Source organism: Nuphar pumila, chromosome 3 (assembly GCF_984573655.1).
Source record: "Nuphar pumila chromosome 3, dmNupPumi1.hap1.1, whole genome shotgun sequence".
NCBI lineage: Eukaryota > Viridiplantae > Streptophyta > Magnoliopsida > Nymphaeales > Nymphaeaceae > Nuphar > Nuphar pumila.
The window spans coordinates 5250839-5268683 of record NC_143251.1 but is presented as its reverse complement, the minus strand read 5'-3'; the positions used below and the strand labels follow the sequence as shown (position 1 = coordinate 5268683).

The 17845-nt window shown below is 41.8% G+C and overlaps 2 protein-coding genes and 1 pseudogene across 3 annotated transcripts; all 3 read left to right on the top strand.

The window, feature by feature from the left end:
• The first annotated feature begins 2441 nt into the window (after positions 1-2441).
• LOC149841729 (pentatricopeptide repeat-containing protein ELI1, chloroplastic pseudogene) lies at positions 2442-4672 on the top strand (annotated as a pseudogene). The gene has a single exon (XR_016431008.1). The product of XR_016431008.1 is annotated as a pentatricopeptide repeat-containing protein ELI1, chloroplastic pseudogene (transcript).
• Positions 4673-9403: 4731 nt separating this feature from the next.
• On the top strand, positions 9404-11061 carry LOC149841728 (uncharacterized). The gene has a single exon (XM_090001133.1). The coding sequence runs from the start codon at positions 9451-9453 to the stop codon at positions 10972-10974; it is 1524 nt and encodes a 507-aa protein (XP_089857259.1). The 5' UTR covers positions 9404-9450; the 3' UTR covers positions 10975-11061.
• A 969-nt stretch (positions 11062-12030) lies between these two features.
• Positions 12031-17081, top strand: LOC149841727 (uncharacterized). The gene is made up of 7 exons (XM_089998512.1): positions 12031-12256; positions 13358-13503; positions 13641-14232; positions 15691-15726; positions 15834-16010; positions 16605-16736; positions 16822-17081. The coding sequence occupies exons 1-3, from the start codon at positions 12031-12033 to the stop codon at positions 14073-14075; spliced, it is 807 nt and encodes a 268-aa protein (XP_089854638.1). The 3' UTR covers positions 14076-14232; positions 15691-15726; positions 15834-16010; positions 16605-16736; positions 16822-17081.
• Positions 17082-17845: the final 764 nt, after the last annotated feature.

Below are 17845 nucleotides of genomic sequence, written 5' to 3'. Positions count from 1 at the left end.
ACTGACTCCCATGGCATTTGAACCCAAGCCACACGTCAAGTGGCCTCGGCTTCATCCAACTACACCAAACCCCTTTGGGACATGAAACGGATGTCTGTTTTTTTTTAAATGCAAGCTGGTTAGTCAGACTTACACAACATACCGGGGTTTTGAACTTGCAAACGTGGCAATACATGGCGACCAAACAAGAGGAGGCCCCCGTTGATATGGAATGAATAAAGTTATTAATCCAAATCGTGTCCGTTTTGACTAGGGGTGGCAATTTCTGACACGACCCGCCAACCCGACCCGCCAACCCGCCTCTTAGGCGGGTTCGGGTTGGGCTTAAGCCAACCCGCCAACCCGCCTCTTAGGCGGGTTCGGGTTGGGCTTAAGCCAACCCATTTAATAAACGGGTCGACCCGTGTAACCCGTTTATTAAATAGGTCGGGTTCGGGTTGGGGGTATGCCAACCCGCCAACCCGTTTAATAAACGGGTTAGGCGGGTGGGTCGACCCGACCCGCCAACCCGGCTCCCAACCCGCCAACCCGACCTGCCAACCCGATCCATCAACCCGCCAACCCGACCCGCCAACCTGACCCGCGAACCTGAAAACCTGTTTACCCGACCCAACCCATTTATTAAATGGGTTGGCGGGTCGTGTCGGGTTACCCGTTTATTAAACGGGTCGGGTTCGTGTTTGCCACAGCCGACCCGTAATAAACGGGTCGGGTTCGGGTTGAGGTATGCTGACACGCCAACCCGACCCGATTGCCACCCCTAGTTTTGACCTCATGAATGTGTAGATGTGGGTTGAACTCAAACTGAGCACCAGCTTTGGGCTTATCTGGGTTCTCCTTAAGTTGACCTCAAATTGATCTCCAACCTTGGGCTTATCTAGATTTTCCTTATTGATAAGGTTACTTAGGGTTGGCAAACGAGCTGTCCTGTTGAAAAAAATGAAAACATCTCAAGATTGAAAATATCAGAATTTGGGCTCTAAGACCATCGTTCTTGTAGAAAGCCAAGCTAAGCTTGAGCCGACTCGTTTACCTAGAAAATACATTTTTCATAATTGAAAATGCAAAATTTTGACTCTTAACTTATTAAGCGATGCTAAAGTTAGCCCTTGTACAAAATAAATACTATGTTTCAAGTTGTAAGCACTAGAATTTAAATTCTAAATTTATTGTTTGTAAGCCAAACACTTCAACCATCCACACTCTTCTTGTTAATGAGCCGAGCTGAGCCAAACGCTCTGTTCGGCTTGTGAAACCTAATTTTGCAAGTTCGAACAAACCCTTTACGAGCATCTTATTTTCCAACGATAGTTTAGGCGCGTAGGACTGAAACGCATTTGGACCTAAGTCCATGTCATAAACCAGTCCATGTGTTCCTGTCTTCACATTCTAAAAGCATCAGTAATAGCTAGGTCTGGACAACAAGCAGGCCAGGTTTGGTCTGGCCCGGTTAGTCCACAGGCTTGATCGGGTCATTGATGGGTGAGGCCTGGTCAAGCCCAACCCCTTGACCAATTGGGTCGGGCCTAGGCCCGGTTCAAACACAAAGCCTGTGGCCTGCCCATTTGGCCCATGGGTCTAATTCAGGTCGGGCCGAGCTGGGTTACAAGTCACCTTATATTGACAATATTCTTTATTTATTTCCTTAAATAAATAGGTTTTTTTAATAAAATTTAAAAAAAAAAACAAAAAAGAGATCTACGATGGATTCATTTTTTTTAGTCACATACTTGACCCAACCCAAGATTTTGTGGGGTTGGGTTTCAGTCCAGTTCAAGTCAGGCCTTCTTTTGAAAACTAAGCCCAGGCCTGACCCATTTGGGTCAGGTCACGGGCCACCCGCAGGCCAACCTGCCCTTTGTCCAGCCCTAAGCAGTAATACCATGAAAGTATTAGGAAATATCGTGTTAATGTTGAGTTATTTAGAAAAAAAAAGAGATATTTGAAAATAACGGGAGGTTTTGGCATTTTACGCGCGTCTTTGATATTTACAGAATATTGCCGATATTTTGACTACGCATGGATGTTAGAGCTTCGGATAACGTAGCTCTTGGGACTCCTTATGGTGCGCACACAACACAACTATGAACTATGAGACCATGAAACCTATGGTTGTTTGGTGAGTCTGCAGATGGAGGTAGCCATTGCTTCCTCCGGGGGGTGGTGCCACCTCCTCCTAACACCAACTCCACCCTTCTGAACCACAATCCTCCCACCAGCATTTCTCTCCCACACCCACCAACCATCTTGCTCGAAAAATGCAAGTCTCTCGATCATACCCTCCAGATCCACGCTACCATCATCAAGCAAGGATTGGAGGACGACGGCCAGTTGATGTTCAAGCTTCTCCGTTCCTATTCCAATTCCGTCAATACCCAACTCGCCCACCTCGTCTTCGATCGCATAACCGACCCCAACGTCTTCTTCTGGACGGGTCTGGTCCGAGCCTACTCGGTTAATGGTCATACCCTCGAGCCATCTCTCTGTTTTACCAGATGCGGATCCGCGGCGTCCGGCCTAACGCCTTCACCTTCTCCAACGTCTTGAAGTCGTGTTCTGTCGATTTCGCGTTGAGAGATGGTGAGTGCATCCACTCGCAGGCGCTGAAGTTGCAGCTTGATTCGGATACCTTTGTTAAGACAGCCTTGATCGATATGTATGTGCGGTGCGTCCGTGATCGGTCTGCACGCCAACTGTTCGACGAAATGCCTCAGAGAAATGTCGTCTCTTGATCCGCTATGATCACCTGCTAAGCTAAGTTGGGTGATGTTGATGCTGCCAGGATACTGTTTGATGAAATGCCTGAGAGGGACGTGGTGTGTTGGAATGCCATGATCGATGGGTATACCCAACATGGCAAGTGCACCGAGGCTGTGGCTCTGTTTAGGCCGATATTGAGGGTGAAGAATGTGAAGCCCGATGAGGTCACCATGCTCTCTGTTATATCTGCCTGTGCCCAATTGGGATCTATCGAGTCTGGAAGATGGGTAGTACATTCATACTTTCGGAGTATTGGGATTCACATGAGCGTGCGTTTGAGCACGGCATTGATAGATATGTATTGCAAATGTGGTAATCTGGATGATGATTGCTATTTCTTTGACAGGATGCAGCAAAGGGATATAGTTGTTTGGAACGCCATGATTGCAGGCTATGCCATGCATGGCAAGAGCACAGAAGCTTTGCAATTGTTTTCTGAATTGACTGAATTGGGATTGCGTCCAATTGACATAACCTTCATTGGATTATTGAATGCATGTAGCCATGCAGGTTTGGTTACTGAGGGCCCAAGGTTTTTAAAGTCCATGAGGGATAAGTTTGGGATCGAGCCAAAGATTGAGCATTATGGTTGCATGGTTGATTTACTCGGGCGGGCTGGATTATTGGATGAAGCATATGAGCTCGTAAAGAGTATGAGAATTGAGCTTGATCCTGTACTATGGGGAACCTTGCTTGGTGCCTGTCGCCTTCATGGAAATACTAAGCTTGGCGAGCATATAGCAGGATTCCTAGTTGAGAATGGCCTTGCTAATTCTGGGACTTACGTTCTTCTTTGGAACATGTTTGCTGCTTCTGGCAACTGGAAAGAGGTAGCAAGAGTGAGGGCCTTGGTGAAGGACAGTGAGGTTGAGAAGGAACCAGGCTGTAGTTCAATCGAAGTACACAATAAGATCCATGAGTTTCTTGCAGGGGGATATGAGTCACCCGAGATGCAAGGAGATATATAACATGTTGGAGAAACTAAACGAATCACTGAAGTTAGAAGAATATGTTCCACAAACTGAGATTATGTTGCATGACATAGGAGACAAACACAAAGAGCAAGCGCTTGCCATACACAGTGAGAGGATGGCTATTGCTTTTGGACTAATTAGCACCGAACCTGGAACTCCCATTAAGATTGTGAAAAACCTTCGTGTCTGTTTGGATTGTCACACTGTGATTAAAATGATTTCCATGATCATAGGGCGTAAGATTGTCGTGCGAGATAGGAACCGATTTCACCATTTCATCAATGCGGCTTTGCTCATGTGGGGATTTTTTTTTGAAAGGCAAGCTGGGGTTAGGCAGACCCTACCAGATTGATTAATTTTAAGAATTTACAGAACCATTACAAATCTTTCCTCTTGGGAAACCAGTCGGGGGACTATCCTTCCAAGACTTTTAGATTCCCCCTTTGGCCAATTTTGTCATATATCTAGGTGTCGTATGAGATCTAAATTTTGCATTCTGAATACAAAATAAGCCAAAACTATATAAAATGGATTTCAGGTTGTGAAGAATACCTGTGAACCGACTGTTACCTCTGAGCAGCTGTCTAATTTTTGCAACAAGATCAGCCCGGCCACTTTCCAAAACAACTTTCGAACAAGGGTCTACCAGGGTGAGGATTTCATTCCAGCCCCACCACTCTGTATCATGCATGTTGCCTTCCACCGAGAAACATCTGTCCCTAATGTTTCAGGTAGCAATCCTTATCATGGGGTTGCCCTCGTATGGGAGAGAGAACCTTTCGGCTTCCGAAATTGCTCCTCCCAACAGATCGGGATCGAGGTTGGGCTCTATAAGGACCTTCGAGTTCTTGGAAGACTTGTGAGAGGTGGCGGCCTTTCTCTTGAAAGAGCTCAGAATGCCTTTTGTGATTCCCTTGTCCTCCTTTCTTGGGGCATCCTTCATGGAATCTTTAGAAGTGGATTTAGATCTATAGTGGTGGATTTAGATCTATAGCGGATATTCTTGTCTAAGTAGCCGTGGTCTGTTGAAGCTGGGCATACCCACAACCGCTTTGGTGGAGAAACTCTTCTCTCGGTACTGGGAAATCCTAGTGGAACTTCCGGTTCAAATCCAACCATGGTTCCTTCAACTTTATCACTGTTCCCAAGGAATAAGGGGGGGCGAGTCTCCTCGGGTTGGAGCTCTAGAGTAGGCAGAATGAGGGGTCCTACATGCCTCCCTTGGATCGAGAGTTGAGGCAGTACAAGGCCAACCTAGCCTAGGTTATCATGTCCCTCAATACGTGGGAACTCAGATGAAAAGGATGTGGGTATCCCGCCACATGAAGTGATCACCGGGGCTACGTGGAGCAGATTCGCCCATCGTCGTGTCCGACACGTTGCCGCCTAAGTGGCTATCCGCCGATCATCCGCCCTGGGATGCCACTTCCTCCGTCTTCCCTGATGTTGTTGCTCCAGTGCCGTCTCCCGGTCCATACTGATAGAGTCCACTCTCACAAAACTCCCTGCGCGATGTTAGCAAAGACATCATCCGACCAGAGCTCTGGGGTGAGGTCTGGGAGCCTTATCCAAATCGGGATGGTGGAATCGACCTCTAAGCCAATCGGGGCACTTGGCTTCCATCAGTTGGTGACAAGCGTTTTCCCCGCCACTCGCCACGCTCCCGTGTGTGATGACCCAATAGTGTTCTTCGCAAGTTGATGATAAGAGGAATGATCCATCCTTGAGTGACGACATTGAAAGACCAGGCATCGAGGGCCATTGTGCGGAGAGGGCGTGAAAATTAAACGGATATTGCATGTTCCAGTCCCCTATGCTGCCAGGGAACCCCACAATCACCGTCCATTGCAGCGGACGCAGTAGCTGCTCGTATCGACAACCAAGAATGCAGATCTTCGGCTTGGGGTTAGACTCATCCACCTTGGTGGCAGTGATCGGAGCACACGCCTCTTGTCTGGGGTCCCCAACCACCCTCGCCCAAGACCGCGGGTTAGGTGGATATTCAAAATGAGGACGTTGCAGGGAGCCATCACCATTAATGTAATCTGTTGTGGTTCCGTTCTGGGCCAAGACTCTACGATGCCCAGCCGATGGAGGAGGCCACTCACCATCATGCTTCCGGCCATCCGCCCTTTCAGTTTTAGCTTCCGTCATGTTTCCCTCAATTAAGAAGCCATTTTGTTGAGGCATTCTCATGTGGGGATTATTGGTGAATGTAGTATCAGTGGTTTGTTGTCCTACATACTTTGCAGTTTGGAGGGCTGAAGCGTGCATGTTGAAGTAACATTTCACCAAATGTGAAATGAAATGCTTAGCATACCTATCCATTTCCCACTGCATGCGGTTGTGATTGCATATTCTGTTGACAAGAATTATTTTTTTCAATCGGTTGCCCTTGATGATTGAATAACTGTAAATTTCCCACTGCATGCGGTTGTGATTGCATATTCTGTTGACAAGAATTATTTTTTCAATCGGTTGCACTTGATGATTGAATAACTGTGAATTATTGCATGTAAACCAGGGGATCTTTTTCCCATCCCATGCTTGCAAATATGTTAATAAGCTTCAGCTACGAGTTTTTCGGTAGCAGGAAAATAGAAAAAAATTATCTTGTAGAATGGAGATTGATTGCATGGTTACGGTTGAAAACCATAACCCATTTTACAAAATATGTCATTTCCTGCGTGGATACTGCTGTATGAATATCAGACAATGGATACTTCATGCATAGACTTCTTCAAGTAGCTTAAAAATATTATTGTACGTAGAATGGTTTTTGGAACTGCTAAAGGTATTCCTGTGAATCTTAGCAAAGGGATGATGTAAATTTGCATTAACTTAAAGAAAATTTATCCTACCTACTGTCCTCTAAAAGTGGTGTATTTTTTGCAAATACCCACAACCATGTTAAAATAGTTTGCATGTCCAAAATAACTGATTCTTAACTTATTTAGGATAATTTTGACTATGTTGTGAACCCCAAAAATATAGTTAAAATCACTGAAAAAAATTACTTCTTATTTACATAGATCTTCTTAAGTTCCTACAAATATGTTGTGAACCTCCAAATATATTTGTTCAGACCTTTAACATTTTGCACAAATATGTTATGAACTTTCGAATATAGTTAAAATCACCTATGAAATTTACAACATATTTACGTAGACTTCTTAACATTATTTGTGTGAACCTCCGAATATGAGATTAACAACATATTCAAGCGGACCTACTCATATTCACACAAATATGTCGAGAACCTTCAAGTATGGTTAAAAGCACTCATGATATTTGCAACATATTTGTGTGATTCTTCAAATGTTCTCATAAATATGTTACAAACCTCTGAATATGGTTAAAATTACTTGGGAGATTCACATAATATCTACACGGACCTCCTACACACAATTATCATGTGATCCCCCGAATATGGTGAAAATCATTGAGAAAAATTCATGTGATAGTTGTGCAAACCTAATGACATTCATATAAATCACCCAAGAATTATATAGAGCTGGAGGATAACACAGTCAAAGTTCTCTTAAGGGGCAAAGAGATTACAAAAAAACATTTCTACGAATATGAGATCATGCGACTATAAACTTTTGATGGTTCATAAGATATTTTGTGAAATGTCGAAAGGCCCCATAAATATTATGTGAATCTATTTAGTTTAATTTTAACCATATTTAGAGGTTCACAATATAATTGTGCGAATGTCGAGAGGCCCGCACAAATATTGTCCAAATCTTCTAAATGATTTTAACCACATTTGAAGGTTCACAATATATTTCTGTGAATGTGAGGAGGTCTGTGCAAATATGTTGCAATTCTCCTTGGTAATTTTAACCATAATGCGAGATTAACAACATATTTATGCAAACATCAAGAGGTCCACGCGAATATATTGCAGATCTCTTCAGTGATTTTTAATATATTCAGAGGTTCATAATATGTTTGTGTGAATGTCAGAAGGTCTGCACAAATATATTTTTCAGTGATTTTTAACATATTCAGTGGTTTGTAATATATTTGTGTGAACATCAGAAGGTGCACACAAATATATTGTGAATCTCTTAGAGAATTTTAACTATATTCGGAGGTTTGCAACATATTTGTATGAACATCATGAGGTATGTGTAAACCTCATTGATTTTAACTATTTCGGGTGGTTCACAACATATTTTTGCAAACATCACGAGGATTGCACAAATATGTTACAAAGGATAAAAATGATCTTAAATAATTTGAGAATCAATGATTTTGGACATGCAGAGAAGTTTGGTATATTTGTGGGTTTTTGCAAGAACGCAGAACAACATTATTTTCTTCATGTCTTTCCATCTCTTTCAAGTTTACTAGGACTTTGACCGACAAATTACAGATTGGTCTAAGATAAGCTCAACCTCAGCCTGGTTTGTAATGTGCTGGACCTACATGGAGCACCCCCTCCCCCCCCAACCACCCCCACCCCACCACCCAAAAAAACTGAAAGTTCAAAATCTGATTCCATGCCCTCAGGATTTGATTTAATTCTTAATGGCACTAAAATGATATTAATCCATCTTTTTATGTTCTGATCGGCTTGGAAGTTTTTGATGCTAATGGTATATGAAGCCTTAAAGAGTAAACAGTTCTTCTATGCATTGATATCAAATATCTGTAATTTTTATAAATTACTAATGGGAGCCGCTTAGGTGCTGGCACTAAAATATCCAAGCTATGTGACAGTGACAGGCGTGTCATTGGGTGATAGGAGTCGGACACACTGGCACGTACAAACATTATGTTAATGTTTTTAAATATTATTATTATTATTACTTTGTACTAATATTTTAATAAAAATACATTTTATATATAAACATATAAAAACTGACTAATGTTCTACTTGCTACGCAATTCCAAGGGTGTGTTGGATGTTTGGATCTCAATTTCGGATTTGAGAACCGAGCATTAGAGATAACGTTTGTATACCTTGAATTTTAGCTTGGGGCCTACTCTAGATTCAATACATGGACATTAGATCTGTGGCATTCAATGGGTACCCTAATTGTGGTCACAAATGACCAATGTTGTGAAATATGTGAATTCACATATTTGTTTCACAATATGAATTCTTGACTCAGCTGCGGTGGCTGCCACGTGTAAAACAATGAAAAGTTTGCCCCCAAAATTACCACTAACTTTTTGTCAAGTACAAAACCAAACCAAATCTAATGGAGACTTGACGTTTGGGTTTCCATCTTGGTCATCACGTACATATTAGCACCACGTCATTTTAAGCAATTTGTGTAGTTGAGGTTCAACTACTCTAGAATTCATGGTGTTGATGAAACGTGGCCCTCAAGTTTGTCTCACTCATAGTACTTGAGCAAATTTGTGGACACCCACAAGACTCGTGGGACACATCTTCTTTGGTTGGACGTGGAGGAACAAAGAACATATGCAGAACCTATGCTCATTCAAGGCTCATCATGTCAAATTCCTATTCATTCATTATTCACTGGCATTTATTAAGTTAAACCTAATTCTGATATGTGGCCCATACGTATCTGGTCTCAAGGAGCCAAATCTCCATCTAGTGGCTCAAATTGGTTTGTCCCATGGTCCATCACCCATGCATCTATATAAACATATCCAATTCAATCACCAGTAAGGGGCAACAGAAAAATCACTAGGAGCATAGGGCCTTTGTCTGAGCCATTCTTCTTTCAGTATGGAGATCTCAAAGTGGATTCTAGATCTTCCAAACACAGAAGGATGGTTTAATCCTGGCGAACCGAAGACGCTCGAGCTCATGAGTTCAAATGATGACCAAGGCAAGTCTCTACTTCTCAGAGCAGAAAGAACCAATGGTTCTAACCAAGAATCTCTTGTTACCTTCTCCCTTGGCTTTCTTGGTCCTACAGATGGATGCGCAACATTGTGGGTTTCGAACCCCTGGCCACTCTCATCAGAGAACCTGGTAGAGAAAACACTTGTTCCTTTGTCGACTCAACTTCTTGAGGAGACCATAAATAGAGCACCCAACACCTCCACTGGCCCATTGTTTAAGCTCAGTGTTGATGTGCCAAATACTCTTCTCTCTTTCCCTGCAGAATCTATTTATCATTTCCTTGATTTCATTTTCACATGTAGGTTCTTCTGGCTTTGTCTTTGTAATGCTCCATCAGAGATAGGTTCTCTCTTTTTTGAAAAGTTTTCATCAAAACTAGTTGCCTCATCTTGCAAAAGGATACTTCAAGCATTCCTCATATCAACAAGTGCTGATTTGGAACTAAAATTCATGCGTTCATTGGGGTATATATACACAAAACTATTGATTTTGAGGAACTTTGACATGAAAGACAAAGAACCAAATTTGAACATTTATTCTGCCTCATACGCTAGTGCAACCCATGATTTCTTGGTTCTCAAAGGCTATGTGCCACTATTAGCCATGAGCCAAGAATGGACCAATGAAAGCCAGCAGAGTCTTTTACTTGAGACCACAGAGTCAGTGCTAAGGTACACCTTAGCACACCAACAACTTGAAGCTGTAGTTCAATTTGAATATTGGATCGATGCTTGTGAGAAGTACTGTAAGCTCAACTTCAAGATTGATAACATAAGAATCAATGTTACTCAATTACGTTTTAACGAATCCGAGGCCAAGGCCGTGTGCGAAGAAAAGCACTTCCCGTCAAGAGTGCGTGTCACACTTGGACCCGAACTGGGTTCGAGCTACGTGGTCGGCATAAGCCTAGGCCGGTCCACGCAGAACCACGAAAAGGAGGTGAAAACTCAGAAGACTATCAAAGGGAACTTTGGGAAATCCAAGGCTCCAATGGTGAAGGCAATGGCAAGGACTGCAACAATGACAAGGGTGAAGAGCTGGAGTGTTGATCAGTCTGCAGAGGGTGACACTGCAATTTTTGACATGGTCTTGTCTGACAATTCAAGTGGTGTGGAGGTTGCTACATGGAGACCTAATGGCAATGCACAAGGTGAGCTGAGAAGCAGTTTCAGAAAGCGGTATTCCGGTGCGAGCCAAGCTTTTAATAAGGCCGGCGGCCTGGTTTTTGCAGGAGATAAATATGGAGAACAAGTTAGCTGGAGGTTGAAGGAGGTAGAAGGAAGAGAATTGGCGTGGAAGGTGGGATGTAAAGTATGGTTGTCTTACATGCCTAACGACAGTAAGACTTCATATCTTGAAACACGCTGTGTTCAGTGGGATGAGGAGTTCAGTTTTACTGTTTAATGTAATTGACAACGATGATGCATGTAAGTCAGAGAACCAACTATTTTCTTTTTTTGAGCTTTTGTAAATAATGACTATTCACTTTTACCTTCTAAACTTTTGGGTGAACAAGATGTGCATGATTAAGACTAGTTAAAGAATTACAAACGAGAATTTTAGTCAAGCATATATGTATATAGATAATTTTTTTTACATATGAGAAATGGAAACCTACCCTATAGAAAACCTACCTTATAGAAAACCTACCAACCCCACCTACTAACAAAATTTTCTGTGTTTTTTTTTGAAATTCTGACCTTACAGATGTGTTCAGCATGATTGATTTACTACAATTTTTTTTCGTGTTCAATATGCATTTTTTTTGGTTTTCTTGATAGACATGCTGCAGGATTGCCCTCATGGGATTCAAACCCGAGAAGCTCAGTTACAATAGTGCGATCTAACCAACAACCAACCCGAGAACTAGCATTTGTTAGTTAGGAGGAAAAAATTTCCATGCACAAGCAAACATGTGAAAATTCTCTTTCGTTTCCAGCCCGTTTTTCTCGTGCTATACAAACAAGAGAATTTTTTTTTGAAAAACATCATTTCAAAACTTCTCATAAGAAAAACTTTCTTCTCCTATAAAAGTTTTTCTCGCTTCCAAACGTGCCCTTACCATCAATTAGGGGTGAACAAAACAATCCCCATGGTGGGGCCATGGCCTTACATTTTCAAACACCGAGTCTGGTCGGGGGTGAAAAGGCCGTCTCCCACCGCAGGCGTGTAACAAACACACCCACTTAAAGAGAACTAAACTGGATGTTTTTTTTAAAGGCAAGCTGGCTACCAGATATACAACTATACCATTGGGTTTTGAACCTGCAACGTCGAGACACGCACTAGCTGCTCCTACCAGACAAGCGGAGCCCCGTTGGTAGAAGACCTAATGTAGACGCACTAAAATAAAACCAGCTTGAACAAGATTCACACAGACAGCTCGGGTCTACTAGCCTCCATGCTGGGTCCGTATCGAACCACGTCCCCGTAGGAGGGTGGCGTGAGCCGAGATATTAGATGGGTACTTGGGTCGACCCGGTGAGGTTTCATCTCCCTCACGCGCACGCCCTTGTGGGCCGTATCCCTGGGTCTCCCATCACCATCATCGAGATAGGCAGCGCCGGCCGTCTCCGGCGGTGCCATAACGAATCTCAGGCGACCAGCGCTTCTAATTCGTCTCCCATGGCCACCATCACTTCCATCGAGTTGAATTACTTGGTCTTCCGCTACCTCCACGAATCCGGTAAGCCATGAGTTCGCTCGCTTTGGTTTGGTTGAAGTTAGATTTTTTTTGACAGTTCTGGTGAGGGAAAAATTTGGGTCTGTGGGAAAAGCGAAATCCGTTACTCTTTCGATTTTTTCTCCGTAGTGGGTTGGTTTCGTGATTACGGACTCCCCCCGCCCCCCCACCCCCCCACCTTTTATAATCTGGCATTCAGATTAGGCTTCCTTCATTTATGGAACGAATTTGTGGAGCGAATAATTGAATCGCTTTTACCGTGTGCAGCTGCAATGTATGTTTTTAGTGATCCCCATTTCGTAGTTTTTTTTTGGTGTACAAACTGATTGAAATTGCGTAGATATTGTCCCCCTTAAAACCCCGAATATGGAACGTGCTTTCGTTTGTTCGTCGCGGATTGATAAATTTGTTGTGGTTCATTGTTTTTTGTATGCGACGATTGAATGAGAAAATAACCCTATAAGATGCTCCAATCTATGTGGTACAGTGGTGCTGTAGACACCCGAGCACATGTAGCCTGTAGGTATGATGATGCAGCACTGTAAACCTATGGTTTTGGTAGTCTTGTGCTGTTTTCTTCATGCTCCTGTTAGTGAAAATTCTAGCAATTTGTTTTCTTCTCCATTTGATTTGTTATCTCGGGCTTCTTTGTTTCGTGGAAACCGAGATTATGGTGAGATGGCAGCTGCAACATAGGCAGATTATGTCTTGGGCATTGGATGCAGAATGTGTGCTTAAGCCAACTGAGATTTGTTCGCCAAGTTATCATCTACATAAGTAATTCAATAAGCCTTATGGCTGAAGCAGCAGGCTGCCTGATGGGAAAGGGTGGCGGCCGTAAATCTCTCTGCAACCCCACCACCTGAACCGAGGTTTCCCCATGATAAATATCGAAAAAAGTGGCTATGTTTTGTATATTTCACAATTTAGTTTGGTCGCATCCACTTCAACTATTGCCTCCTTTTCGGCAGGTAGATACATCTGTGTGGGAGATCCTTAGAGTGCGTTGTCATGCTTTCATGTCTCAATCAATGAAACTGCTACTATTGTGGTGGTCCCCGCTGTTACTGAAGAGCTTGTTGATTTATGTTGCCTTCTTTGCAGGATTTACCCATTCAGCATTTGTTTTAGGATATGAAGCAGGGATCGACAAAAGTTCTATTGATGGCAACTTGGTCCCTCCAGGTGCTCTTGTGATGTTTTTGCAGAAAGGATTACAGTATTTGGAGTTGGAAACGAACTTGACTAATGTCAGTTTCCTTACTATAGCTTGCCCTGCTTGATGGTTTTTCTATTGACTCTTCTGTTGTATTTATTTTCCCTAGACAATCCTAATGCTTGTCCAACTTTTGCCTGAGCTGATCTATTCTTGTTATAAGTTCGCCAGAATGATGCAGATGTTGATGGTGATTTCTCTTTTCTACAACCACTGGATCTTATAACGAAGGACATCTGCGAATTGCGTAGAAGCATAAAAGAGAAGAAGGAAAGTCTTCAAAAAGAAAAGGACAAGGAGAAAGATAAAGAGAAGGAACATGAACGGTATCATGAACGAGAATGTGAACGGGAAAGGGAAGGGGCTAGAGAGACGCAAGAAAGAGAAAAAGAAAATGGCAGGGAGAGAGAGAGGGAAGAAATGGTAAAAGAAGAGGAGAGGGAGAGGGAGAGATTAGAAAGAGACAAAGAAAAGGAGAGGGAGAGGGAGATGCAAGAAAGGGAAAAAGAAGAGGAGAGAGGGAGGGAGAGGTTAAAAAGAGAAAAGGAAATGGAGAGGGAGGGAGAGAGGTTAGAAAAGGAGAGAGATCAAGAAAGAGAAGAATAAAAGGAGACAGAAAAAGAAAAGGAAAGGGTGAAGGAAAGTGAGATGGAGAGGGGAAAGGAGAATGAAAAGCAACAAGACGTGTGTAATGTTCAGCAATTGAATAGAGAATGTGAGGATAACTCTAAGGTCAAGCAAGAAGATAATGATGGTTGTAGTGGTGAGTAATATTCTAAACATGGTCTCTTATATGATTCTTTGTTGCAGGACCATAAATATTGTTTTGAGTGCATGGTTTAATTAAGTTCATGCTATCTATGGGCTCATAATCAAATCATTTGATGGCATAGTCACTTGTCTCGTTCAAGGTAATTTCTCGCTGAGGTTTTTTCTTGGAGATATTTTCAAAAAGTGATTTTTCTGGGAAAATCTCGAAAGCTTTGAAAATTGAAAAGATAAAGATAATAATAAGAAACATATGAAAATAATAGGTTTTATACTATTTTTCTTGCAAAAAATATAAAGAAACAAGTTTTAGAAGTTTTTAAAATACAAAAGAAACCAACAAATAGAAAAACTTAACTTAAATATATAAAAATAAGAACTTTTTAAGAAATATCACAAAAAATAGATATTTTCATTTTGGCGATATTTTGAGAATATCATGATATTTTACCAATATAATCGGCCTAGCTGAAAATGATGATAATATTGCATTATTTTCAAAATATCGGCAATATCGGTGACACTGTTGATGGTCCTTCAGTATCTATTTACATTTCATTGTTATTCTTAATCTATATTGAGCTGAAATTATCCATCCACTAAAAGAACCACAAATGCATGAATCTTTCCTTTCCATTTTATGACTGCAGAAATAAGGGAAATCCCTGGTTGCGTTTTCACCCATGGAATGCTAAGGTGTGAAATGTTAAAAGTCTTTTCCATTTTTTTTATTTAACTGCACCGCACGGGCGAAATATGACAGGTTTATACATCACTTTGTCAGTTTATACGTGGAATTTAGAATCACTTTACCTGGAAGTGATAAATTCCATTAGGATTAGTAACTGTGACTACTGTACATAGGTGGAGACTTGAAAGTCTTAATATGATGAATTGGATGGGTTCTGTTTTATTCTCATTTTTTATCTAGTTATTGTCATGACCTTTTGTCTTTGTCCATATAACATGTAGGTTCGGTGTACATGATTGCAAAATTAACTATAATAGGATTCTTCGAATGTTCATCTTTTCTCTTGAGTCTATGACGTATATGTATTTCACACAGTTTTTAATGTGACTTGAAGATACCCTGGACATTGTCTTAGTTGACAGCGACATCCCACTTAATCTTATGGATACCACAAGTTCACATGGAAATGTGTGTGGTATCATGAAAAACGATTTTAATAAGCCTTTCTAAGACACACTTACTCTCATGCTTGTTTCTCTGGTACAGAGAATGTGAAGTGGAAGTTACAGACTAGGATGCGATTGTTTGTCGAATCAAGCTGAAACTTGCTTTTCTTATCACTTTCTATACAGACGTGCAAGTCTACATGGATCTTACTTCCACAATCTGTTACTTTTGAAGTTGTCTAGTTTTTGTACGCTGCATTCTTTCACTAGCTAACTTTTTTACTGTGCTTAATTGATGGATCATCCTTTAATATAGGCAGTGATTTGGGAACACTACCAATGGAAGGTTCTTGTAAGTAAATTCACATCTATCTGTTTATGCATGTCTTATGATTTGCAATGTCATAAATTTGATATTTTTTTGGACATTTAACAATTGAACTCATTTTGTGTTTCAAGCCTCTGGTGGTCGAAGAGCACAATATTATAGAAATTATCGAGCTAATTTGAGTCTTGCAAGAAAAAAGGACGCGAGGGAGAAAACACGACTTAGAGTTAAAAAATATCGTGAGAGGAAGAAGCTGAAGCGCAGTTCATTTAGTAATAATACATTTAGTACCAATTCAAATCTTGCAGGTATTGTATGTATAGTATAAGTATATATGGGCAGTTTGAACACCATTTGCTTCTCCCATTTAGGCTCTGTTTGGGAGCCGTAGTTGGGATCTCTGATGGGGGTGGGGGGGAGATTCACCAAATCCCAAGCATCTCCATTGAAGCTCTGTTTGGGAGTGGGAGATGGGAGGAGATGAGAGTGGAGATGGTATTTAACGAGGGTGTAATTAATACCACCTACCCCAAGTGTTTGGGAACACTGTTTTGGGAGATGAGAATGGTGTTGGGAATGGCGAAGCTAGTGGAAAAGAACCATTTTCAACTACATCTTCACAAGGAAATTATTGACAACTCCAGCCTCATCTCCCCTTCCACACCAGCTCCCAACCAGAGCCTGATTGGAGTCACTGTTTTGGGAGGGGAGCCGGAGATGGGAGCAGTGTTGGGAGGGGAGATGCTGTTATAAATGGTTGGATTTCAAAAACGTCCTCATGAGGATGTTGTTGCCAAATCCACCGCTCCCAACAATGGCTCCCAAACAAAGCCTTAGTGTAAATCAATTTGTGCAGTGTGACTAATGCAGTTTAATGTACACATTTGTTTTTTTCCTCGTAGGTGTTGATTGCGTGTGACCATAATGGATAATGGATAAGGAGAGGATTGTACTTAGAAACTATTCTCAATGAACAAGCCAGCATGATCATCGGATGCTCAGTTGATGACCTATACTATCGTACCAAAGGAAAGGTAAAGAAAGTTACTGGCAATGCAAATTGAATAAAATTTGTATTATATTGCAGGTTACCTAGTTTTGCCTTCTGTTTGATTTTAGGATGAACATGGTACTATCAAGCTGAAGGCAGAATAAGCATGAAAACAAGGGATTTCTTTGAGGTTTTTGTTGGAACGTCCAAAGGAAAAATTCCAGCTGCACAGTATGCCGAAGTTCATTCCTGAATAGGGTTGACGAGAGGAGAGTTCATTGCAAAACTGCTCCATGATGACAAGTTATTGCCTGTCTGTAGTTCTAGAGATCTTGCTGGATTATTTTTGGAGGACTAGATGGCTTATGAAATACTCTGGTTATATATATATATATATATATGTTTTATGTGCCGAAACGGGCACACTAAAGAGTGAACTTATGTGGTGGAATTTTTTATTGTAGTAATTTGTGTTTAACCCGCCTGCGTACACAGCTTATTTTGAACTATACAGATCATTAGACCCGAGGGGTTAGCGTAGTTGGAACGGACTTCAGCTGTCAGACGGGCAGTCGGGATTCAATTCATGTGGGCGTTATCCCCCTTGCGTAAGCCGAAGCTGGTGGCTCCCTGGGTTTGAGGGGTGTGTCCGGGTTTACACTCGGGTGGTTTCCCCATCCACATATGGAAAAAGAACTGAACAGATCATTTGTACCCATTTGTATTCTCTTTTTTTGATAGCCAAGCTGGGCTTAGGCAGACCCACCAGTTATACAGTGGATACCATTGGGTTTTGAATTTGCAACGTCCCAACACAAGGTGACGCACACTAACTGCTCCTACCAGACAAGCGGAGCCCCCGTTGGTACCTATTTGTATTCTCAGTATGTATATTGTGTTAGATTGTTAGTTTTGCGTCGTCCATCTTGAAATATATTGAGATGGAAGGTCAGCAGTAGTGGAAAAATGTTGAGATGGATGGTCAGCAGTAGTGGAGCTTAGTGCAGCATGCTTGCCGCTGCATAAAAATTGGCCTCTATTTTAAATGTTGAAACAACTCTCTCTCTCATCCCTATCTGCCAGCATCTAGCTCAGATGCAGACAAAACAAACTTTTGACATAATTGGGGGGCATTTGTTTCAGCCCCAGACG

What these genes read in the sequence shown, in the direction of transcription:
- LOC149841728 (XM_090001133.1), top strand. Translation starts at nt 9,451, where the DNA reads ATGGAGATCTCAAAGTGGATTCTAGATCTTCCAAACACAGAAGGATGG.
- LOC149841727 (XM_089998512.1), top strand. Translation starts at nt 12,031, where the DNA reads ATGGGTACTTGGGTCGACCCGGTGAGGTTTCATCTCCCTCACGCGCAC. An exon ending in CCGCTACCTCCACGAATCCG is followed by an intron (nt 12,257 to 13,357) that starts GTAAGCCATGAG and finishes CCTTCTTTGCAG; the next exon opens with GATTTACCCATTCAGCATTT. An exon ending in TGGAAACGAACTTGACTAAT is followed by an intron (nt 13,504 to 13,640) that starts GTCAGTTTCCTT and finishes TAAGTTCGCCAG; the next exon opens with AATGATGCAGATGTTGATGG.